The sequence below is a fragment of the Leucopleurus acutus genome (genome assembly GCF_964270905.1).
Source record: "Leucopleurus acutus genome assembly, chromosome: 3".
Classification (NCBI taxonomy): Eukaryota; Metazoa; Chordata; class Mammalia; order Artiodactyla; family Delphinidae; genus Leucopleurus; species Leucopleurus acutus.
The window spans coordinates 137,926,290-137,951,526 of record NC_139145.1 but is presented as its reverse complement, the minus strand read 5'-3'; the positions used below and the strand labels follow the sequence as shown (position 1 = coordinate 137,951,526).

Genomic DNA, 25,237 nt, shown 5'->3' with positions numbered 1-25,237 from the left:
TCGTTTTATTTATTTATTTTCCATTTTGAACGCTTTTGCTTTTCCCTTCTTCCCCCCTCCCAGCCACTCGGGTTTGGGTTTTCCATATGACTCATAATTCCTTCCGAAAGTGGAGTCGAATTCATAAAAGTGGTGGTGCGCGGGGGGGAGGGGCTGGGAGCCCCAGGGAGTCTTCACTACCGACATTCCCAGCCCCCGGCGCGAGCGGCGGCCGGGCTGGGGAATCCAGCCTGCGCTCGGATGGCGGATACTATCAGAGCCCCGGCGGCCGGGACCGGGTGACTTCGCGGCGGGCGCGGGAGGGTCTGCGGCGGGCGACGCTGCAGCAGCCTCGGCACGGTCGCCGCGCCCCCGGGCGGGAGTGTGCGCGGGTGTGGAAGGCCGGCGTGCGGGCCGCGAGGGGTGTGCGCGCGTGAGGCGGAGCGGGGCTCGCCCCTCGCCGGCGCCCGCCGCCCCGCGGGCGATCGCTCTCTCGCCGTCTCCGGGACCCCCGGACCCCCACGGCCTTTGGTCCGGGCGGGGGAGGGAGAAAGTGAGACTCTGTGTCATCATCATCCATTGTGAGGAGGGGAAGAAATTGGAATCCAGCAGCGGCGAGCAGCAGCTGGGCGGTCACATCTGGGAATGCAAAGCCGACCTCCCCCCCCCTCCTCCACCACCTCCTCCTCTCTCACCCAGGATCACTTCCGAAACCACTTCGCCTTCAGCCCCTGCCTCGGCCAGAGGTTTCATTTTTAACTGAATATTTACGAAAGCTGGAAGCGTGCGAGGGGGTGGGGTGGGGTGGAAATAGCGGCTGCTTCTTTTCCAGGGATTTATTTAATGGGGATGTGTTCAAGGCAAGAGCGAATTCAGAAGGATATCGACGTCGTGATCCAGAAGTCCAGAGCTGAGAAGGACTGCCTGTTTGCAGGTGAGTTCTCGCCTTTCCAGAGCCTCGGACCCAGCGCCAGCTTCCTCTGCCTGCCCGTCACCCCCTTTCCCAGTTTTCTGGCCGCGACGTGTGTGGCTGGGGATAGGAGGTGGGTTGCACGTTCTCATTCCCGGGGTCATTTGGCAACAGCTGCGGCAGCGAGAGCGGGAGCCAAAAGGGGGAGGGGGTGCCAGCCTCTCCCCTTCTCCCCTCCCCCCTCTGGGGCGGCCACTAGCTTTGGGGGCAGAACCCTGATGGCCCGAGCGGGGGTCTAGGCGGGGGAGCCTTGCATTGTATTTTTAGTCCCCGGTGAACGCCCGGAGCGTCCGAGCCCGCCTCCGGGGTTTCAGCAGCAGCGACCCAGGCGGCGGGTTGGACTCGCCGGGTTTGCGCAATGGGCAGAGCGGCGGCGGCGGCTGCCGGGAATGGAGCCCGCTGCGCTGCGCGGCGGTGGCCGGCTGCGCCCGGCACCGAGGCCCCCCGTGGGGCAGCGCTGGGCCGATCTCCCGCCCCTTCTGCTCCCTCTAGTACCTCCGACTGGCAGTGCGATGCCCCGGAAAGAGAAGGGATTCCCGAGGTTCCGAGGCGCGCGCCGCCCCTGCCTGGGGGTCGCCTTTCGTCCATTTTGCTACCCCGGGAGAGGGACTGGATTTTGCTTTCGCAGCCGCGACCTCGGCTGGGGCCGCTTCCGGCTGTCCGGACCGGGAAATTCCCGCCGTTGCCATGGCACCCGGCACTTGTTGCGGGGGGCGGCCTCCCGCGGCACCCGGCACGGGGTGCGCGGCATCCCCTCCCGCACCACTCGGAGAGCGGACCTAGGGGCTCTCCAGCTCTGGCCTCCCGCCCTGCCCCGCCCCGCCAGGTTTCCCTTCGGCTCCATCAAATAGGGGGCCCGAGCCATGACCAGGGTTAAAATCCACTCCAGGGGTAGCTTTTAACAAGACTTTTCGTTTCAGATTTCAGATACTCAGACTCCACCTTTACTTTCACCTACGTTGGCGGCCCCAAAAGGTACTTATGTGTAGAGTTGCTTCATTTCCTGTTCACAGGCTTGTGTTTCCTTTGTTCTTAGCGTGTTCCGTGTTCCGGTATTTTTTCTTCTTATTCTTATTCTCTTGTTGTCTTTTAGCCACGTCCCAAGCCTGAGGTCCCTCGATTTTAAATAGCAGAGGGGAAAGAAATATGTTTGATTCAAGTGTTTCTAAGATCACGCCACGGGCCATGAACAGAGCTCTCACACTCTTCGTGTTAAAGCTATTCTACAGTAGTAGCTAGCTCTTGAGGCTTTAGGGGTTGACATAGGCGAGTGCAAAACCTGAATACTGGGCATAAGACATAACATATCACAGAATAGTTTGATCACATGTGGTGATTCTTCTGGTGAGCTGGGGCTGCATGTTTCCATGTTTTCTGAAGGTTGACATAAACATGCAGTGTGCCAATTCTCCATGCTTTTTTTTTTTTTTTAAGGAGTCCTATTTTGGTGTTCATAGTTGGAAAGAATTTGGGAGTTATATGTAGCTGGAGTGTATAACTTCTTTCTTGAAGAGGAAGAATGAGAGGTGCATATATTAATACTAAGTTGTTAACAGTATGAAAGAAGCCCAAATCCAATTTTGTGTTTAAAGAATTAAAGATGAAATGAAAAGTAATCGTTAAAATATGCTTTGCTGTCTTCACTTGTTGAGGTAGAATTTTCTCCCTGTTAGCCCTTTGGGGACACAGTGGTTTAAAAGAACAGTGGCCACATATGAGAACTGTCAGAGTTTTAACCTTGCTGTTCGGACTTGACATTCACTACCATTTGATCATATTCCAAAATATGTCTTAGCTAATGGAAACATTTATGAACATATAAATTGCAAAAGAAGCTTTCTTCTGTAAACACATTTTTTACAAGCTTGAAATTGTTACGAATCTTAAAAATGCTTAGGATCTGTGTTGCAATGTACATCTCAAAAAAGCTTTCATTGAAATAGTTATTCAGGTTTCCCATATGCACAGTACACCTAAGTGTCAGGATTGGTATATTGATTTGATTTACTGGTTGAAAATATAACATATGGACTTATTGGGGGAGAATAAAATTACAGTATTTCTCAATTTCCTATAGTACCATCATTTTTGAATAAAAAGAATCAATTAGAAGAGATTCAACTAAATTAACGCTGCTCCTACACTTGCTATCCAGAGAATGTTGGTGTATGACTAATAATCTCTAGAGTTGTTTTAATAGTTAAAATAGGCTGTGTGGCCCACTGAAAACATTCCCCATGCAGTCAGGTTGATACCTGCTTGAGTTGTCTGTTTCACAGTTGTGGTTCATCTCATGAGAGGTGCGGACTGGGAAAGCCCTGGGTAGGCTTTTTAACTAACTAGCTTTACTATTTCCAATAAGATAGTAGAGTTGTTTTGGCCTCAGTTTACTTGTCTGTACAAGGGAAAGCCCTGGGTAGGCTTTTTAACTAACTAGCTTTACTAGTTCCAATAAGATAGTAGAGTTGTTTTGGCCACAGTTTACTTATCTGCACAAGGAGGGGGTGAACCTTACGCTTAATCTCTAAGATCTGTTAGATACTGCGCTAAGATTGTTTATCAGCAAATTACTGAACTAGTGTTCACACAGCAAGAGGTGAAGGTATGAACGCCTCCAGGAGCAAGGCCTGGAGGTTGGGATGAATAATTAACTAATTGAGATAACGTCAGTTTTCACTGTAGGAACAAGTTTCCTTTTCTATGTTATCCTACTAAGAGATAGTTTTTTCCTTTGGTTCCTGATTTAAATAATGGGGAACTTGCATATCTAACGTGGAACAGTCTGCTTTTTAAAGATGTGTTGTGAATTGTTGATGTGATTGCTTTGTCTTCCCAAAAGCTTGTTCTATAAACCAATATATAAAAGATTGTTTTGGTACAGTAATAATAGTACCCTTAATGATTATCCCTTTATGGGTTTGTAGCTAATGGCAGAAAATAAATTTTCCGAAAGAAAATATATTGTTTTCATGAACTACATTATCTACATTAGAATCTGATATTTATTATGTATTTCTCATTGCTGTGTGTCAGTCGGGCATTTAAAAATCAAATAATCCTCCTCTGTTTTGATTTAATATGCTTATCAACTTGTAATATTCAATTAGTAGTGTCATGTCGGGAAAACTAGACTTATTTCCGGATTAAAGGAAGGTGGGGATCTTATGGAGAGATAGTACATGTTTATCTTGAATTATATTGTACTATCATTTCATCTAAACCATTGAAAACATTTATTTTTGAGAAATGATTTCAAGAATAATTTTCAATTCAAGTTGTAGATAAAACAATCTGCTCTTTTGTGTCTGACACTCTCCAAGAACAATTACACTTTGTTCTAGGACAAAAGTTGATCTTACATGTTACCCTTCAAAAAAAGAAATAATATTGAGAATTTTTTTAAATGTAAATTTATTTGTGTTTCTGTGGATAAGAGGAAATGCCAAGAGGCCACTGTGACAGGACTGGCTGCTGTCCTAGTAAATTGGCCTGTCATTCAGAGGTTGTGAGAGGGGCAGAGTTCCTTTCGCCATTTGCTCTCCTACCTGGGTGGACTTCAGGTGAGGATTGAGGGGGAGCAGACGGTCAGCTGGAAGACTGGGTTCACTTAGTTCTCCCTCATGGGAAGGTTCATGGAATTATTATTATCCTCAGCTTTGGATTGGATTTGCAAACTGAGGCTCAGAGAGTTTAGAAAACATGCTCAGATTTACTCGGTTACTGATGAAGCTGCCATATGAACCCTGTTATGTCACACTTCTGAGACCTGTGCTCCTTCCTCTACACTAGTGTTCCCAACCTCTTTGAGACACTCGAACATCAAAAATATTATGCCGATGTTTACTTGAGAGCTGTAGTGTTAGTGTCATTTGATTGAGAAATAATGAGAAAAGTGTTAAATGTTAAGAATTGATGGGCTTCCCTGGTGGCGCAGTGGTTGAGAGTCCGCCTGCTGATGCGTGCCCCGGTCTGGGAAGATCCCACATGCCGCGGAGCGGCTGGGCCCGTGACCCATGGCCGCTGAGCCTGCGCGTCCGGAGCCTGTGCTCCGCAACGGGAGAGGCCACAACAGTGAGAGGCCCGCGTACCGCAAAAAAAAAAAAGAATTGGTGATACCATCTACATATGCTTGAAAACTTGTGTTATACATAGGGCAAGATTGACTCATTGTAGCAATGGTCCTTATAATGCTTCTGATCCCTGGGCTTCTTGGAAGAACTCCACAGTCATCAGTGTTCCAGGGCCTTCTGTAGGCTCCTACCGAATGCTGCCCCCCATTTCAGGGGTGTGCTAAGAACTATAAAACTGGAAGCCTCAACTGTATACAATTTGTAAGTTTATGCAAAAGTCATTCCTTCCTTGTACTTTGTCATGCTGTGATCTCCTGCCTCCTTCTTTCTCCTTTTTTGGTTGGCAGTAAACTCCTTTCAGACCACTAAGGTTTGGGGTTATGGTCCTTCATCTCACTTGCAGTCAGTTGTGCAGTTAGTGGTAGAAGAAACAGAAGGGATAAAGTGGATGATGACAGCTACTGAGAGGCTGGGGAAGCAGGCTGAGTGTCTGGGGCCAGGAGTTAACAAAGAGAGCAGGGAGAGAGCCCCACATGAGCCTGGCCGTGGACCCCTGTGGGATTCCCTGATTGTGAGCTTTTAGCAAGAAAAGTATTGTGAAGATATAATTGAAGTTTTAAGTGTAGATTGTTAAAAAAAAAAAAAAAAAGATAAACCAAAAAGAAGAAAATTTTAAAAAACATGATTTCTCCATCTTCTATTAACATATTAGAATTTATTCTTTCAGAATTTTTATGTCTATATGCATATAAAATGTATGCATCCAAAGACAGTATTATACTCTTGAGACCTCAAGAGTTTTTCACCTAAGAATATGACATGAATGTCTTTCCTTTAGAAAGAATATGAAAATAAAGAAATGTTTATTGAATTAGGATTTTTCCAGTCAAGGAGTGTGCATGATAAGAAATCTAAAATTTATATTAGAAATTATTAATAAATTAGAAATTTAGTATTTAGTGGAATGTTCAGAGTTGCCTGTAAATGTACAACCTGTATTGTATGAATAGACACTTTTTCATGTGGTCATGGGTAGATTGACATCTTTGAAGTGCACTCTTCTCTTTTAGGAGTTTCTGTCCACATAACTGTTTGTGTGACACTAACAGTAGTACTCCACAATCTCTCAAATCACGTGCTACCTCCTCTTTCTCCCGGGCCTTTGCACACCCATCCACATCCTACCCTCCCACCTCTCAACCCTAGTCAGCTTTCCTTGTCGAGATCTTTGCTAACCCAAATTCCCCTCTGAGAAGCCTTTCCTGGCATCCTCTACCCTGTTTGATTTTGTTAGGTGTTTCTAAAATCATGTCACATTGTATTGTTAGCTACTGTTTACTTGATCATCTGTCTGGCCATAAGCCTCTGTCTTATTCATTGCAATTTGCCCAGCCCTTCGTGCACTGCCTAGTACTATATATTTTCTCAGTAAGTAGATGTTGAATGAATCACTAAATGAATGCTAAAAGGGCTTCTGGCAGGTGAAAAACAATTTCCTAACCCAAATGACCAGGTGTAGATATACTCAAATAGTTCAAAAAGCCCCCAATCTGGTGACGTCACTTGGACTGGAATTTCTTATGAATCCAGAAGTTGCTTACCCAAGTTATAAGCCCCGTTCTCTGCCCTGTTCAAATGCTTTCAGGAGACAGATAATGCAATTGCTTAGGATAATAGAGAGTTACAAGGACTGTGGTACACTGGAGAGTTTGGTTTCTAAAAGTATTTAATTCAGTTAAAAAAATCAACACCACTCTGGTGATCAAGCACATCTTCTGGGGACCCTAACCCACCTGGACTCCCAGTGTTTAATTCCTTACTCATGGAATGCTATGGAAAGAGAAAATCTACTTGATTGCCAAAGTGCGTCTGTTTTCTTTTGATTTTCTTAGAAAGGAGGCATGTACCTGCGTGCAGGAGTTGGGGAACTGGGAGGGTGGAGAAGTAATTCCATCATCTCCAAAAGATTCATCAGTTTTCATTATGAAAGAAGTACATGCTTATTCTAAAATCTTGAAATATGTAATTATTTTGAAACCATCAAGTGCCCCTGAAGGTGTTAGAATGAAAAGAAGGATCTTTTTTTTTTTTAAATAATTAGGATGCTCCTGTTAGAAATGGGGACTTGCTTTCCATAATTTTTGGTTATACCAATTATTATTCAAAATGATGATTTTTTTTTTTTTTTTTTTTACGGTACGCGGGGCTCTCACTGTTGTGGCCTCTCCCGTTGCAGAGCACAGGCTCCGGATGCGCAGGCTCAGCGGCCATGGCTCACGGGCCTAGCCGCTCCGCGGCATGCGGGATCTTCCCGGACCGGGGCACGAACCCGTGTCCCCTGCATCGGCAGGCGGACTCTCAACCACTGCGCCACCAGGGAAGCCCAAAAATGATGATTTTTTTAAAAAAAATGTGTGCCCTGGAGCCCTGGGAACCTACCGTAGAAGTTTGGGGTGACCGGTGGAAGGGAGTGTGAAGGAAACTGAATGTGTGAGAGCCAGGCTTTCACATCCCTTTGTAAATCACAGCTGCTCTAGCTCTTTTCTGTTCCGTATAACATTTTCTTTGAAAATGTTTCATTGGTAAATGAGTTTTAAAATCATTGACCTAAAATAACCACCAATTTAATACAAGTGTAACGTTATTGAAGCTTATATAGTAAAAACATACTTAAACTCCATTTATTTCATGGATTAAAATAATACTACTAATCACATTTATGGGCATAACCTCTGCTATGCTTTTTGCCTACCTTACATCCTTTATTTGCAACAGAGAAGACCAGTAGGTGTTTTGTCAGCTGTTTTACATTTTATAGCTAAAGAAACTGAGGCTTGGGTAGTTTAAATAACAGAGTTAGTAAGAAGCAGAATAGGGATATATTGCAGAGTAAGTCAGTGTTTTTGTGAGGTTTTAAGGGGTATTGATTGAACTGGCAAGACTAGAATAGTAGGGAATGTTTGAGCCTAGGAAGGGATTGCTATTGCTAGTGGAATGTCTGCCAGGGGCAGACATCTCTTTTCATAGCATTCCATGAAAATCTACTGCTTGGCAGGGGAAGTGCCCAAGCCCAGTGCTAAGCATTAATAGTAGGAAACTTATGTACATTCGCTGTGGAATCCTTATGCAGATATCCAGCCGACCCATTTAAATTCCCCATCATTTCTTTCTGCAGCATTGGGTGAAAAAAATGAATAAAAGTGAAATTTCATCAGCCTTAAAGATATTTTGTAATTCTCTGCACACGTTGGCTTTTGGATGGATATTGTGCTATAGTAGATAAGTATTGCTTTAAAACAGCTGCCACTGACTTTGTATGGAATTTTAATCAAGTTATTGATATATAATCTTTCTTTTTTTCATTCTCTAAATTTCTGAAATCCTATCTTCCATGTACCCCCAGGAAAGACTAATCAGGAATATGTTTTTATTAATAAGCCTTGTCATTCCTATTTTATTGTGTCATACTTTAGGTTTTCTGTTCAGTCATCTCACTTAAATGCTGGGTACTTCAACCCAACACATGAAACAAATCATCATTTCCTCCTTAAAAGAAGCTTCTCTTCCCAGCCCTTCCTTGGCCGGTATCACATCAGTTGAGCCTGGCATGGGGAACCACGGTCTCAGGTTTCATGTATCCCACCATCCTCTTTGCCTCCTAAGCTCCACCAGCTCTTCCTTTGCAATCTTGGTTGGCACCTTCATCCCTCCCCATGTTTACACTTGGTCTGGGCCCTGATCACCTTGACTTAGGTCAGTCACTTTAACCAAGTGCTTTAAAATACTTGATTAACAGCTACTCACCAATCCAGTTCATTTATACTTGAATTCTTTAAGCATGAATTTAATCATAGCATTTACATGCTCAGAAGCTTTCAAACGCAACCAAAGTTTATTCCGTATCAAATTTAATCCCCCTTCTTGGCTTTCAAGAGCCAGCTTCCCCATCCATTCATATATTTCTCAGCCTTCTAAACACTGACTCACTACTATTTGTTTATTGACCTCATCTCTCCACTCAACAGCAGTTTGTATTAACTTAGTGCATTAAGCATATACAGCAGCTGTTCAAGGTTTATCGATTGTAACGTGTTGCTTAATATTCTTGGTTTGGCTATCAAGATCATGTTTTTTATTATCACGAAGACTGGTTCATTTACTCTTTCTTTGACCCCAAGTAGCAACTCCGTGAAAATGTATAATGTATTCACATACAAGAAGAGGATAGAGTGAGGCCCTGAGTGGAACAAGGTGAGACTGAGAAGACAAGATGAAATCTGAGGAGGGTGGGATTAGGCTATAAACAGATTAGTCCCAATCCATTACACAATAACAACAACAGCAGGTCTCAAGTGTAGTTTATTTGCATATCGGTGACATCCTGTTTGTGGCTGACACCTTCTCAGTATTAAATGGAGGATGCAGATTTTCCAGTGTTAAATTTAAAAAGGAGACATCCACTTAAGTCTTTGTGCAGTCAGATCAATTTTCCTTATACCGAAATTAGCAAACGAGATGGTTTCTTTCTGAACATTTTGAAATGTAGGTTGGAAAGACCTTCCCAATGGCCTGAAAATGTTCTTAGGATTTGTCAACCAACTCTGAAGTGCTGTAGTTATTTGGATTTTCATCTTTGTTTTGTTTATAAAGCAAATACAGGTTGTTATTATCCAAGAATCGTTTGTAGATTATTTACTGTATTTGAAGTATAGAATTGAGCCAGAGACTAATAGAACGACTTTACATTCGTTAGGCTTTCACATCTGTGCAGAAAAAAGTTCAGGCCAAATTGTAAAACAACAAACCAAAAATACTATTAAGGATAGAGCTGTGTAAAAGAAACAATAAGTCAAATAAAATGTCACACACAAGAAATCAATACTCTGTTTAAAGACTAGAACTATTTTAGCAGAGTGCCCAGAATATAGTATTTCCCAATATTTCTTAAATGATAGTAATATTTTTCTTAAATGCTATGTGATAGTATTTCCCAAACTGTTTAATTAGATGTTAGGTATGTGGCCAAATAATGCCTGGGAAATGATTAGTTAAATAATATTGAACAATTTTAATGGTTGTCTTTTTAGAGACTTTTATATGTTAGTGTGCGTTATGCATACCCAAGAGGTGAATGAAGCATTCAGGGTTTTTCAGACTTATTTGATTACAGATCTGGAACATCTCGAGAGAGTCATTTTGTGGAAAACACTTTGGTAAACGCTGTCTTATTCATTAAAAATAGTTTTTGAGTAAACGACAGTATAATATAAATGGAAATTGCCGATTCACATTGAGCCCCGAAGAATTTATTTTAAGTAAGTTTTACAGACCTTGCTTTATGACAGTTAAGGGCACTTGGCATTTCATGCCACCAACATTTCCACATGAGGATTTATCTTTCTGGGTCTCTCACTCCCTCCTCAGTTGTATTGAAGTCACTTATGATGAGGGTTCTCAACTATTCTTCGTTATTAAAGCACCCAAGTTAGCAGGACCCTGTTTGGCACATGATTAGAAGTCAGCTTCATAAAGAAGTATTAGAGATAATGATTCTGTGTAGCAGAAGGATTCATTATGTCCTCTTAAATTCTGCCACTGTAACTGCAGTAGAGCTTCTTAGTGGGCCATCTTTGTTGGAGTATATACTGTGGGAGAAGTTGGTGGCGAGAGAAATCTAGAATTTATCTAAATGTTTCATTTCTCTGACAAATTACATTTAAAAAATCAATGTGGTTATCTATTTTGTAAACTCATTTTCCTCCCAGTGACCACATAAGAAAATTACTTGAAGGAGTTTTACAGCATTTCTCAGAATGTTTTCAACATTAGTCAGGAAGCAAACTCCCTCTTTAGACAGTGTCAGTCGTTAAACTTCAGGCAGCCACACATTTCTTTTGGTAACACATGAATAGAGGATGAAGCATCTGCTTTACAGTGCACTCCTGGGGACACAGGGTCAGGTCTGTATGTAAAAGGATTCATGTTAACAGTTGATGTTTTGTCTATACGAACATTTTTGTGATTCAGGAGAACCAGTGGAACCTCACACGCACCGAGATCTGCTTCGTTCTAGGTTTCTTATTTGGAAGTCAGTGTGCAAAATCTTAACAGTGAATTTGTGATTGTGATAATACATTTGTCCATCTACATGTATTTGTGTCATTGATCTTCTTCAGAACAAAGTCTTCGATATTGGCATGTGGGAGACCTAAGCAGAAGGCTAAAATCTGCTTCATGGATAAAAGCTGATGCAGTCATCCTTTCTCATTAAAATGCACCACAGCTAGATATGCAGCAGCAAAAAAAAAAAAGGCCCTCCAGCTGAAAAGCAGTCATTGCTTTATTACTACTACAGAATTTGATATGATTTCTCTAGTGATTGGTCATATTCATTTTTAGCTAACTAAGAAAGAAGTTTGAATAATTCACTGCAAGCCACATTCTTTCTTGATTCTTTTTGGATCAGTCCATCCTTATGAGAAAACCAGCCTAGAATGGTAATTTCAGTGAATTTCGATTAAGCGATTTCAATCAGAGTTGCATATTCTTGGCTGAATTTGACCCCCCATTGATGAAACTTTGGTCAAGAAAGATTTTAGACTTAATTTTTTGGAATTATACTAGTTTGATTTCATATGAGCTTTCTGTGTTGACTTCCTATGTCATTAATTTAAAATTTCCAGTATTCTCGATTCTTTTTTTTTTAAATAAAAAATTTATCTATTTATTTTTGGCCGCATTGGGTCTTCGTTGCTGCGCGCGGGCTTTCTCAAGTTGCGGCAAGAGGGGGCTACTCTTCCTTGCGGTGCCCGGGCTTCTCACTGCAGTGGCTTCTCATTGCAGAGCATGGGGCTCTAGGCATGTGGGCTTCAGTAGTTGTGGCAGGCAGGCTCAGTAGCTATGGCTCGCGGGCTCTAGAGCTCAGGCTCAGTAGTTGTGGCACAAGGGCTTAGTTGCTCTGTGGCATGTGGGATCTTCCCGGACCAGGGCTCAAGCCCGTGTCCCCTGCATTGGCAGGCGGATTCTTAACCACTGCGCCATCAGGGAAGTCCAGTATTCTCAATTCTTGATGTCCAATATGTACAAAATTCTTCCTAACCAAAAGTAATTGGTGGGGAAAAATCTACTTAGGGCAATAGTTTCCTAAAGGGGTATTTTTTCAAAACAGAGAAATGGTGACATTTTCAGCCTTTGAGTTATATTCTGGGAAATGTTACATTTCAAAGGTACTTTGAAATCAGAATTCAGGTGCTTAACACTACACAGCTATTAGAATGGCCAAATTCGGGAACACTGGAAGCACCAGATGCTGGCAGGGATGTGGAGCAACAGGAGTTCCTGGCGGGGAGGCAAGGTGTAGGTCCGGTCACTTTGGAAGACAGTTTGGACACTTTCCGATAAAACTAAACCTACTCTTACCTGTGATCCAGCAATCACACTCCTTGGTAGTTACACAAAAGAGTTGAAAACTGAATGTCCACACAGAAACCTGCACATGATGTTTATAGCGATTTTACTCAAAATTGCCCAAACCTGGATGCCACCAACATGTCCTTCATGTTGGTGGATGGATAAGTCAGCTGTGGTACATCCAGACAATAGTGGAATATTTTTCAGCACTAAAAAGGAACTAGCTATCAGGCCATGAAAAGACATGGAGGAACCTTAAATGCATGTTGCTAAGTAAAAGAAGCCAATCTGAAGGGCTACACATTCTATGGTTCCAGCTATGTGAGTTCTGGAAGTGGCACAACTACAGGGACCGTGAAAAGATCAGTGGTTGCCAGGGGTTAACAGGGGAAGAAGGGCTAAATAGGCAGAACAGAGAATTTTTAGGGTATTGAAACTGTTCTGTGTGATACTATAATGGTAGATACATGTCATTTTACATTTGTGTAGATCCATAAAATGTACAACACCAAGAGTGAACCTTAAAGTAAACTACAGACTCTGGGTGATAATGATGTGTCGCTGTAGATTCATCATTATTAATAAATGTATCCCTCTGGTGGGGAAAGGTGGTGATAGGGGAGCCTATGCTTGTGGGGAGGATAGAGGGAGCAAACGGGAAATCTCTATATTCTGCTCAATTTTGCTGTGAACCTAAAACCACTCTAAAAGATAAAGTCCATTTAAAAAATTAGCCAGAAAAAAGAGGCAGGTGCTTGCCAAGGCTTTTCCAACTTAAGATTCATATCTATAGAAAGCAATCTACAGATTCAATGCAATCCCTATCAAACTACCACTGTCATTTTTCACAGAACTAGAACAAAAAATTTCACAATTTGTATGGAAACACAAAAGACCCCGAATAGCCAAAGCAATCTTGAAAACGAAAAACAGAGCTGGAGGAATCAGGCTCCCTGACTTCAGACTATACTACAAAGCTACAGTAATCAAGACAGTATGGTCCTGGCACAAAAACAGAAATATAGATCAATGGAACAGGATAGAAAGCCCAGAGATAAACCCACGCACATATGGTCACCTTATCTTTGATAAAGGAGGCAGGAATGTACAGTGGAGAAAGGACAGCTTCTTCAATAAGTGATGCTGGGAAAATTGGACAGGTACATGTAAAAGTATGAGATTAGATCACTCCCTAACACCATACACAAAAATAAGCTCAAAATGGATTAAAGACCTAAATGTAAGGCCAGAAACTATCAAACTCTTAGAGGAAAACATAGGCAGAACACTCTAGGACATAAATCACAGCAAGATCCTTTTTGACCCACCTCCTAGAGAAATGGAAATAAAAACAAAAATAAACAAATGGGACCTAATGAAACTTAAAAGCTTTTACACAGCAAAGGAAACCATAAAGAAGACCAAAAGACAGCCCTCAGAATGGGAGAAAATATTTGCAAGTGAAGCAACTGACAAAGGATTAATCTCCAAAATTTATAAGCAGCTCATGCAGCTCAATAACAAAAAAACAAACAACCCAATCCAAAAATGGGCAGAAGACCTAAATAAACATTTCTCCAAAGAAGATATATGGACTGCCAACAAACACACGAAAGAATGCTCAACATCATTAATCATTAGAGAAATGCAAATCAAAACTACAATGAGATATCACCTCACACCAGTCAGAATGGCCATCATCAAAAAGTCTACAAACAATAAATGCTGGAGAGGGTGTGGAGAAAAGGGAACACTCTTGCACTGCTGGTGGGAATGTGAATTGGTACAGCCACTATGGAGAACAGTATGGAGGTTCCTTAAAAAACTACAAATAGAACTACCATATGACCCAGCAGTCCCACTACTGGGCACATACCCTGAGAAAACCATAATTCAAAAAGAGTCATGTACCAAAATGTTCATTGCAGCTCTATTTACAATAGCCCGGAGATGGAAACAACCTAAGTGTCCATCATTGGATGAATGGATAAAGATGTGGCACATATATACAATGGAATATTACTCAGCCATAAAACGAAACAAAATTGAGCTATTTGTAATGAGGTGGATGGACCTGGAGTCTGTCATACAGAGTGAAGTAAGTCAGAGAGAGACAGGTACCGTATGCTAACACATATATATGGAATTTAAGAAAAAAAATGTCATGAAGAACCTAGGGGTAAGACAGGAATAAAGAGACAGACCTACTAGAGAATGGACTTGGGGATTTGGGGAGGGGGAAGGGTAAGCTGTGACAAGGCGAGAGAGTGGCATGGACATATATACACTACCAAACGTAAGGTAGATAGCTAGTGGGAAGCAGCCGCATGGCACAGGGAGATCAGCTCAGTGCTTTGTGACCACCTGGAGGGGTGGGATAGGGAGGGTGGGAGGGAGGGAGATGCAGGAGGGAGGAGATATGGGAACATATGTATATGTATAACTGATTCACTTTGTTATAAAGCAGAAACTAACACACCATTGTAAAGCAATTATACTCCAATAAAGATGTAAAAAAAAAAAAAGTTTCAGGATTTCTTTTCACATTACACAGGCATATAAATTTAAATCAGGAAAGTATAACATTAGCTATTTTGTTTTATTAAATAAGAGTGTCTTGGCACAAAACTAAAATGAGTAATCTGTATTATGGTTTTAGCATTTAGCTAATTATTTAAAAGAAAAATCACAATTTTAAATTAGAAATTTATAAGTATTATTCAAATACAGATCATAAAACTGTATTAAACAATAAGTATTTCGTATTCTAAGAAATATCAGTAACTATACAAAAATTCTATGCCTCCAGAATTTTAGTCACCACGGAAACACAATATTTAGTAATGCCAGTGCACTTCTCAAATAAAACCAAGTAGGACTTCGTGCTATCAGATATTTCTGTGGCTGAATACTGAACTTAAGCATAAAATATATTTGAAATATTTCTCTCTTGTACACACGCGTACACGCATACGCACAAACCTGCAAAACATTGAAATGACAGTGCATTTTAAGCTTCCCCCCTCAACATACAAAGATAACGTTCTGAAGTACACTTGTACATGTTAAGAAAATAATGTATCTATTTCTTTCCCTCACACACACACATCCCCATATGGTTTTCAAAGATGGGAATCACTGAGAATTACCCTGAAAAAATTTTTTTAGGGTGGAGGGATAGGTAGGCAAGGAACATCATATAATTTTTAAAAGTGCCGGTACCATATTACTGCTTTTAGAACCACCACAGACATACATAAAATTCTTAATGAATGTAAGTTGGACAGTGTTTACAAATTCATTATAGTCTAAATATTGTTCAAGGATTATGAAATTGTATTTTATATTTTCCAAAGAAAATATTGCAAATGTAGGTTAACTTATAAGATTATTTTAACAGTTCTTTATAGCCTGTAACATTACAGCATGGTATAGCAGAATTGATTCAGATTCTTTTAACCAACCAGTCAAATGGCTTAACCTCTCTGAGTCTGGATTCTGTCGTCTGTGAAATGGCAGTAGTTATATTGCAGGGTTTTCAGGATTGAACTAGAGAACATGTTTGGAGGGGGTCTTGAAGACTGAAGGAATCACAGGACTCAGAAAGCTGTTAAACTCACTGTTATATTTTATCATAACAAAAAAATACAGATTAAAATCAGCAAACGGCAAAGGCATATTGGGCAAAGTCCAGGAGACACTGGCACAAATTTCCAAGTGTCTGGTCAGTAGAGTCACATGGACGTACTTCATCTTCCCTGCAGTGACTGGTGATAACACATGCAGAGTGTTGCCAACCAGGGAAGCTCCCCGAGCCTTGGTGTCCAGGGCTTTCATTAGGGGTCAGTCACAGCCGTACTGCACCTTTATGACTGACCTCAGCTACTCAGACTCCAGCCACAGAACAAAAAAAAACAGGTGTTTACCATAAATCACAGTTGTTAGCACAACTATCTGAGCAAATCCAAGACCATAGGCCTAGAAAAACACCCTTATCAGGCAGAATATTCCAAGGGCTCAGAGCTCATTTCCTAGGAACTGGCCAAGGGCCTGTCTTAAAGACAGACCTTTCTTGGGAATGTGCAGGGTTTGAACATCCAAGGCCTGAGTTAATCCTTTTCTGCAGTGTCCTGCACAGGACAATACTTGTGCTGGACAATAGAGAAGGCAATACTTGATATAATTATTCACAGCACTAGCCTGATTAATTCCTGGAGTCTGGGCCCCAGGAGCAAGCAGAATAAGGGCGGAAAATGACCTTTTTTGGGTAGGACAATTGCTCTGATTGATTTGGAAATGCAAAATGTTCTCGATTTAAAAAGGCATTAATTTGCAAGATGCACTGTCATTGAATAACAACTTCTAATAAAAACTATAGTAAGTGTACACAAATGTTAAAAAGATAGCAATAGCATATGTTCATTTGTATAATTGCATGCTATTCTTTTTTTTTTTTTTCTCAGTGTCACGAGGTCCAAGTCTAAGCCTTCGTCATTTTTAGAGTCTAAAGATCCTTCAGACTCACTTGTGGCCGCTATCAGGTCACCGCAGCATTCCAGTGATACTAATTTTCCTTCCCCAAGTTCTGGGTTCCTGATCTTCACCTATAACTTTAGAATAGTTAGGCCTCCTTTTTTTAAAAAAAATTTTGAACAATTATAGGTCTTTGTCTACATTTCTTATTTGCTTAACCTTGTAGTTTTTCCCTTTCTTTCACTGAATTATGTATTAGTGAAAATTAAGTAGTTTCTCTGGAAAATCAGCTAAAATGTGTTTTAAGGCCACCACAAGAGCCCTTCTCTTGGCAGGTCCCTCCTATTGTACCAGCCTCCCCCATCCTTAGAAAGTCTTCATATTCTTCTGGTACATTTGGCAGTTCCTCCTGACGTTTCTTGCGTTGTCTGACATGTAACGACCCTCTCCGTAGGAAAAAAAAAATCTTTTATTTCAGGGTTGTATCATAGCTTTATGCAACAGACAAGTGGTGATTCCAACGCAGTTGACGATCACATGAGGTGAAATACTCTGTTGAGGTTAAGCTATCACTTTTGCTAACACTGGTAGGTAAATGTCACAACTTTTTTTTAAGAAGTTTCTTTTGATATATATTTTAGAGATGACAAGTTAAAAACATGAGGTTTATAATCAAGAAAATTCAATGGCCAAGCAAAGGCTTACTGAGCAAGTGTATGAGATAGGCAAACACTTCCTAATTCCGGCTTCTAAATTACCCCTCACATTTTGGTCCCAAGCAGATTTCTCCTTTATTCCATGTCCTTTACATGCTAGAGAAGCTGTTGGAACAGGTGACTGGAATAGCTTTATACATTCTGATAGCCTGGATTGCCTCAACATTTACGTGTTTAATTAAAGTATCTGATAAGTTAAATTAATTTGAAACAATATAATGAAGGGAAAGCTCTTCAGATTTTGTGAGAGAGGCTATTTTGGGACCAGATATTTACCGCTAGGCTTACTACTTCTGCCTCTTCCATTACCGTGGATCAGTGCCCCTCGTTCTTATTTTTCACAGCGCCCTCCCTCCTGCTTCACATCGCCTGTGCGTTTTCTTTTTTGACAGTGACTCTCAAGGCTATTGGAGCTGCTACACCAGGCAAGGTGGGAAACGGGAGGGGTGAATGAACATAGAGGTCATTTGCAAACCATCTGTGTTCTTACTGCTCCTCCATTCACTCTGTCTCTCTGCCTCTGTCTGTGTGCATGTCTATTACAATATGTATTTTTCATGCACACATCTACAGTTTTTAAAGAGCAACTATTGTCACAGTTAAAACGGGGGGAAATTGATGTTTTTAAAGGAAATACCAATAGGCAAATAAATCAATTGATTTTTTCCCCCTGAAACTTGCTTAAGTGTATTGATGAAACACACTCAGTAAAGAAAAACATCACTGTCTCATAAAGTATGTTTCACTTTCATATGCCTTCCATATTCCAGTAACTCAGACTTCCCCTTTCTAAGGGTTAGTTTCTAAGTGATGTTGGAAGCCATGTATGTGGTAAGAGGACAGAATTACAAAATCATATTTAAATAAAAAAGTAAATCTTGCTGTATTTGGCACAAATCCATCAGTCCTATGTCCTTTGTTAGGACCTGAGGGCATGCCTGATTTTCATAAAAGCCGTGCATTGCCATTCAAATAAACAAGCAAGAATTATTTTTGATACCCTACTGAAAAGCACATGAATAACTTAAGTGTATTAGAAATTTTGCAAATGGTTGAAATTTTATAAAATGCTGAGTTTTATCTTTTTTCATGAATCAAAAAGATAGACCCTAGTTTTCTGAAAAAATAATTCACATAGATAATATCTATGTAATTATAGATAGTAATTAATTAATTAGCATAGATAATTTCCCTACTAATAGGGCATGAGTGAGTTTTAGTTCCAACTTAAAAGAATACATATTACCAGAGATATAAAAACAGAAGAATCAAATGTATCCGATCCCATTAGAAAATATTACTTCTTCTTGAAATTTTAAATGACAGGAATTTAATGACATACGTAAGTCACCTCTTGTTTCATTTTTAAAAATGGTTTCAGTAAAATGCAGTTGAGCAATTGAGATTTGTTTTCCCAGTACCTATGATACTTTTTGGCTAAAAATTAAGTGAGTTTGGCTTTGAATCCAGTTCATTTATTCTTTAAGGGCTGTTGGATCACTGACCTATGAAGCAAAAGTCATTTAATCATCCTGGATGTGGATAGTCACTTCTAAGCATTTTCTAGATCCTGTTTACTTAAAATGAGAGGGATTAGCATTGGGCACCTGAAAAGGAGGGTGAATATTCCTCTTTGATACCTAGAGCAGCAAGTTTACAGATTCATTATTCTCACAGGTCAGATTGAGAGCTTCATATAAAATTTAATTCCAATTTCAGCTACTTGTGAAGCAGTTTATTTAAAGTAAAATTAAAGTTCTTGTTTTGAAGTTGTGGAGGAGACGCAAGAATCAGAACAGAGTTTCTTTCAACCTGAAGTTGCAAGTCTGTGAGTTCAAGGACTAATAAGTAAAAAAGCAAACTATGTAGTGTGATCATTAAGGGGGAACTATTCCTGTAGTTACCCAGTTGAGGAACATTCCAGTCTTGAATCTCCCACTTTCTGTCCTCTGTCTCCCCACACCCCATTCTTCTTTTTCAATTTACTTGTAATACAGTGTGATCGGAAACCAAATAACCATGCTTGTTAGAATTGTGTCAAAAATGGCACAGACTTTGTGCAGGGACCAGAGGGAACAGAAGGACACGGCCTTGTGACATATTTTTTGATGGTTTAAAACCATTTTGTGTGTTTTGTTTTCTTCTGTGCTTAATCTCATGGCTATTATTGTTTCATATCCTCTGACTTAGAGCTTTGGCTACAAAGCAGTGTAAATGTTGTACATATTACCATTTGTAATATTGGCAGATGGCAGTGGATAGATAGATGGTTGGAATTTTGCTGTTTGGGCAAGGCTATGCCATTAAAAACTTGTTTTCCCAAGTATCAGTACATTCTCTACTTCTCTGAGTAGAGAAACCCAGATCTGAACTAAGCATAATTGAATACATAACCAAGCGAGAGCAGGGAATAACATTCGATGCCACTTCCTTTGCTTATATATTGTTCATTGCATTTGAATATGAATGGAAAGGTTTTCTACCAAGCATATGAAAGTAACATTTTGCTAAACTTAATTTTAATGAAATCATTTGGGCTTATTTATAGTCACTTAACATTTTCGGTTCATGTGTTCATATTAATTCTACTTGCTGGAGAGAAAGTACAGAAATGGTATTCAATGTGAACACCTCGTTACTGCAGACATGTAGAAATTTGGCATTTTTAATATCAGATGTTTTAAGTTAAAGAAAACTTGCCAGTGTCCCACAGCATAATCTATGCTTGCTTATGTCCCTTTAATCTTTCCATTATAAAATTAAGCCTAGAGGCCTTATACGATTTAAAATTTTCAAAATTAGGTCACGTAAATGTTGTGTCAGACTTCTAATTCATAAGTAATATCCTCATGAATAGTGAAGATAGGATATATTTATATCCTACTGCTTGCTTAGCTGTGGATCAGCAGAGGTGAATAGAGAACACTAATGGTACTTTGAAATGTTGGTAAACTGTTTTTCTTGATCTCTTGTATACAAGTGTGATGACTTTGTTTTTCGTTCCTGAACACTGGAACATATGGTCTGGTAAGTGTGAGTACATTTGGGGAAGGCAAGAGAGAATGCTTCAAATTAGGGCTGACCTGGAAATTTGTGGATTAGGAGGGGGAGGTAGTGAAAAGGAACTTTCAAAGCAACAGAATGAATGGTAAAGAGAATGGATTCGCAGCATTCTCGGGGATCCCAAGGATTTATCCTGAAGAGACTGAGGAGAGTTCCTGTGATCAATGTAGCAGGGGAACAAATTGAAAGCCTTCCACCTAGGAAATGATTTAAATACCCTGGTCCTATCCGGAGTGTGTATACTTTATTTACTTTGAGGAAGATGTTTTGACCCTTCTTACAGATTCCATCAATTTCAGATGTAACACATACATTTTCCCTTCGGCTGTTTTACAAGGACATTGAGGATTAATTAAATTTAAAAGAAAGTAGTGCATTGAACTCCCAGGAGACAGAGGAGCTATTTATTATTTTCTCATCATTCATTCCTTATTCATTCATTTTACAAATATTTGTTGAATATCAATTGCAATGAAGACACTATACCAGGTGCTGTAACTGGGAATAAAAAGATGAATAATTAGGGTGACTTCTGCCCTCATTATGTATTGTGTTTATATTTTATTTTAAAAATTTCCATTATAATATGAGTAATTGTGCAGGGATATAACGTTGCCAGTGTCAGCAGTAGTTGATCTTTGACTAACATCACTGACACATATTTTTACTTTGTAAATTCATTTTTCTCTTCTAAATTTAGAACTGCTCTACCTTCTACTGTAAGAGAGGCACAACATAACTTCATTTTGTTTTATATTATAATCAGCTCTATATGAACTATTTTTTCTTACTAAAAAAATAAACACAAATTATAATAGGAAACCAAAATAAACCCCTTACACATTACTTCTTCCATTAAAATACATAGGTATCATTTTAGATGCCACACTGAGAATGATTTTAATCTTGCGTTCTTATTTGTGAAAATATTAAGTAGAATTTTAAAAAAAGGGTCTCTAATATTCATATTCTTTAATTAGCATTAAAGAAGCATAAATTAATCCACAGTTTGAATTAAAATATATGTTAATTATCGAAGACATAAACTTAGACATTTCCAATAAGCATTTGTAATCTATTGTAGTAGAAAAATGCACACTATTTTCCAAAGAGGCTGGCGAAGGTTTCCTAGCTTAGATGACTTTTATAGCTCGTTGGTTCTTGAAGTTCATTGAATAATGAGTGAACAATTTTGACTACCAGCCTGAAAATGTTAATCGTTCATTTCAGTCTTAGCAAGTGAAAGTAGATAAATTTGTAACGTGTGCCTGGTTCTCTCCTTTGCATTTGAGAAGAAATAAAGACTCTCCTTCCTAAATTAGTATAGAAAAGAGGAGAATTTCTCTCCTTGATTATTTCTCAGTTTAGGTTTGTGTTTTTGGAGAAGGAAAATAGTGCTGGAATCAGTAGCCTTTGTCACTGCCAAATAACGCTGTCCTGGACTGGGCTGAAAAAATACTGGATTAAGAATAATGATAAGTGATAAGCTAAAGTTTTATATATATTCATATACTCTATTTCTCTTCATCTTATGTAATGTTATAAAAATGATAAAATGCCTAAATGTAGTCTTGATAGAGCACCAGCGTCCAACTTCTGCTTAAATTACGTGAACCTATCAGAAACCTTATGATGATATTTTGGGGCTAACCTAATGTTATTTGGAACCAGTGTCAGGAGTGATTCCCGGGACTCACTTGACTTCCATATTTATAACATGGATTTTTAAAAACGATCTTTTCAGTTTGGCTACTTTGAAAGCAGGGAGTTTAGTAAGTGTCACAAATGGCAAATTTTTCTATTCCTGCCTCCTGTTCCTTTCCCAGAAGCGGGATACGGGTGAAGTCTCTTTGTAGGTGGTGTGCTTGCAGGGCAATCAGGGGACCTGTGGTTCTACTGTAGCTCCATTCCCGTGAAGATCAAATCATTCAACATCTCTGTGGCTTCAGCTGTCCCACTTATAACAGTTGCTCTCGACTGTAAACTCCTTTTACAGAAGTGCAGATTTTACGGTATTTCTGATTTTTTTTGCATTTAGTTTAAAGTGTTATTTGCAGTTGATTAGAGAATGCGGAGAAGGAAGCAGGATTTCTGGAATGTGCAGATCATTCTCAGAGCATGGAACACACACAAGCTGTGTGTCTTGACATTTGTGTATGTCAGGATGCCTTCATTTGAGAATGACGGAATACCCAACTCAATTGGCTGGAATAAAAGAGGATTTTCTTAGTTGTCTAATTCCGGATTTGGTGATAAATTGAGTTTCTGGGTTGATGAGTTCAGAGTTTAACAATGTCTTCAACTACTTGGTTTCTTTCCAAAAGTAGGCTCTTGCCTTCCACGTCAGCTAGTATGTAGCACTTTCTCCAGGGACTGCAAGATAGCTACAGACAACTCCAGTGGTTTTTCCTTTCCCATATCCAAACAGGGGAGATGCTTTCAGAAACTGATTATTTTAGGCCTACATTCCATGTCCCATTGCTAGAGTCGGGGGTAAAATTAGATGTCCTCAAATTAGCTACCCTGCGGAAGATATGATATAGTCATGGACAGTAGGAACATTTCTAAGAAAAAAGGAATAGATGTTGTTGGCGTGACAACCACAAAGTCCACCAGAGAGAGAGTTTTTCCATTTCCATTACGTAGTGTATTTTTCTGTTTGGCCTTGGAAAAGCTACAGAACAATTGGATTTATCTTAAGCAAATAATTGTACTGTGCCATGTGAGAGTAGTTCACTCTGACACACAGCTCTAACAAACAAAATACACTCCTTGGTTTGAGTGTGCTCGGGGCAGACCTCTATAACCACTATCATAATTTTTTTTTTTTTTTTTTTTTTTGCGGTATGCGGGCCTCTCACCTTTGCTGCCTCTCCCGTTGCGGAGCACAGGCTCCGGACGCACAGGCTCAGCGGCCATGGCTCACGGGCCCAGCTGCTCCGCGGCATGTGGGATCCTCCTGGACCGAGGCACAAACCCGTGTCCCCTGCATTGGCAGGTGGACTCTCAACCACTGCGCCACCAGGGAAGCCCCCACTATCATAATTTTTGCCACGAACCTCAGAGTTCCCTGGTGAGTAGGCATTGCAGAAGAAGAGACTTCACAGGAAATACAGATTCATTGGGAAATAGATCAGAATATGTCATCATGAACCACGCCCTTCCAGTGCAGATGGTGGAGATAATGATTGGTAAATATTTTATTGTTTTGGATAATATTCTACAGTTCATTTGAATTTATATTATTGATGTAGTTTCAAACTCACATGTGTGACATAAATTATGTATTAATACTTTAATAACGATGGGAAATAAAAATCATAATTCTCATTTCTGTATAAAATCTAATTATGAAAGTTCTAAGTTAATATCTATATAGTGCCTAGAAATTAATTCTAGCTTGACTCTTCAAGTGTTCTTCAAGTAGCATTTAAATTCTTTACTGAAAGAAAATATGAGATGAGTCATTATGTTATTTTACTCCTTTTATTATATAGCTCTGTCAATTCAGAAAATTAAGAACATCTTGGTATATTATGGGTTGAGCTGTGGCTCAAGGCACTCAAACAGGAAAATGATCCCTTTGGTGATCTTGGACAAATATCATTCACAATGACTTCCTTGTTTGTGCCAAAGGAATGGGGTAGGGTGGGGGAAGGTGTTTAAATATGAATGATTTTTCTTGCTGAGTTCTCCAGGGGATGCTGCATCGTTCCTGGGGGCTCTTAAACTGCCGCTTGACCCTCTGGCCTTCCGAGGAAGAGACACTTTAGTCCACCAATGATCGGAGATGTGATTTTCCAGGAGGCTGGGCTGCTTGAACCTTTAAACCGACTTCTCTGTAATTTTTTTCCACACCATCCACTCTTGTCAGCGATCACAGCTTTTGATTTTCTTGGCCAATATGGACGTTTTCTATGTTTAGTGAGTATAGCCTAGTTATGCTGCAGTAACTAAGTAACTCTGAAATCCAAGCCACTTCATTCTATTGCTACTAAGGCTTAGTTCTCTCTTACTGTCTGCATCCATCTTTGGCTGGTGGGGGGCTCTGTATAATCACTCAAGGAGTAGGATTGAAGGGCCTCTATCTTGTATGCTCATCATCTGGAAACACACCCTGCTCAGTCTCTATTTCAGGGAAAGAAAGAAGCTAGAGAATTCTACAGGGGCCTTTCATTACCTCAGTCCAGACGTGACACACAGCACTTGCTCTCCCGTATCACAGGCTCACATCAGTCATGTAGACCAGGGGTCCCCAACCCCAGGCCGTGGACTGTACCAGGCCACGGCCTGTTAGGAACCGGGCTGCACGGCAGAAGGTGAGCGGCGAGTGCGCAAAGCTTCGTCCGCCGCTCCCCCATCGCTGGCACTACTGCCTGAACTGTCCCCGCAACCACCAGTCCATGGAAAAATTGCCTTCCACGAAACCAGTCCCTGGTGCCAAAAAGGTTGGGGACCGCTGATGTAGACCTGCCCAACTATGAGGGTTACAGTGAAAGGGGGCAAAAGGAATGTCAGTGAACAGTGTTACACCTGCTTTACTTCTCTGTGCTGGA

The 25,237-nt window shown here is 40.4% G+C and overlaps 1 protein-coding gene across 1 annotated transcript in view; it reads left to right on the top strand.

Annotated features, from left to right (window-relative positions):
- Positions 1–764: 764 nt before the first annotated feature.
- PARP8 (poly(ADP-ribose) polymerase family member 8) overlaps positions 765–25,237 on the top strand; it is a 175,274-nt gene continuing 150,801 nt past the window's right edge. Inside the window, exons 1-2 of the mRNA XM_082835521.1 lie at positions 765–913; positions 1,870–1,924. Of these exons, the coding sequence (XP_082691647.1) occupies positions 823–913; positions 1,870–1,924 (146 nt within the window). The 5' untranslated portion in view covers positions 765–822. The remainder of the gene's footprint in view (positions 914–1,869; positions 1,925–25,237) is intronic.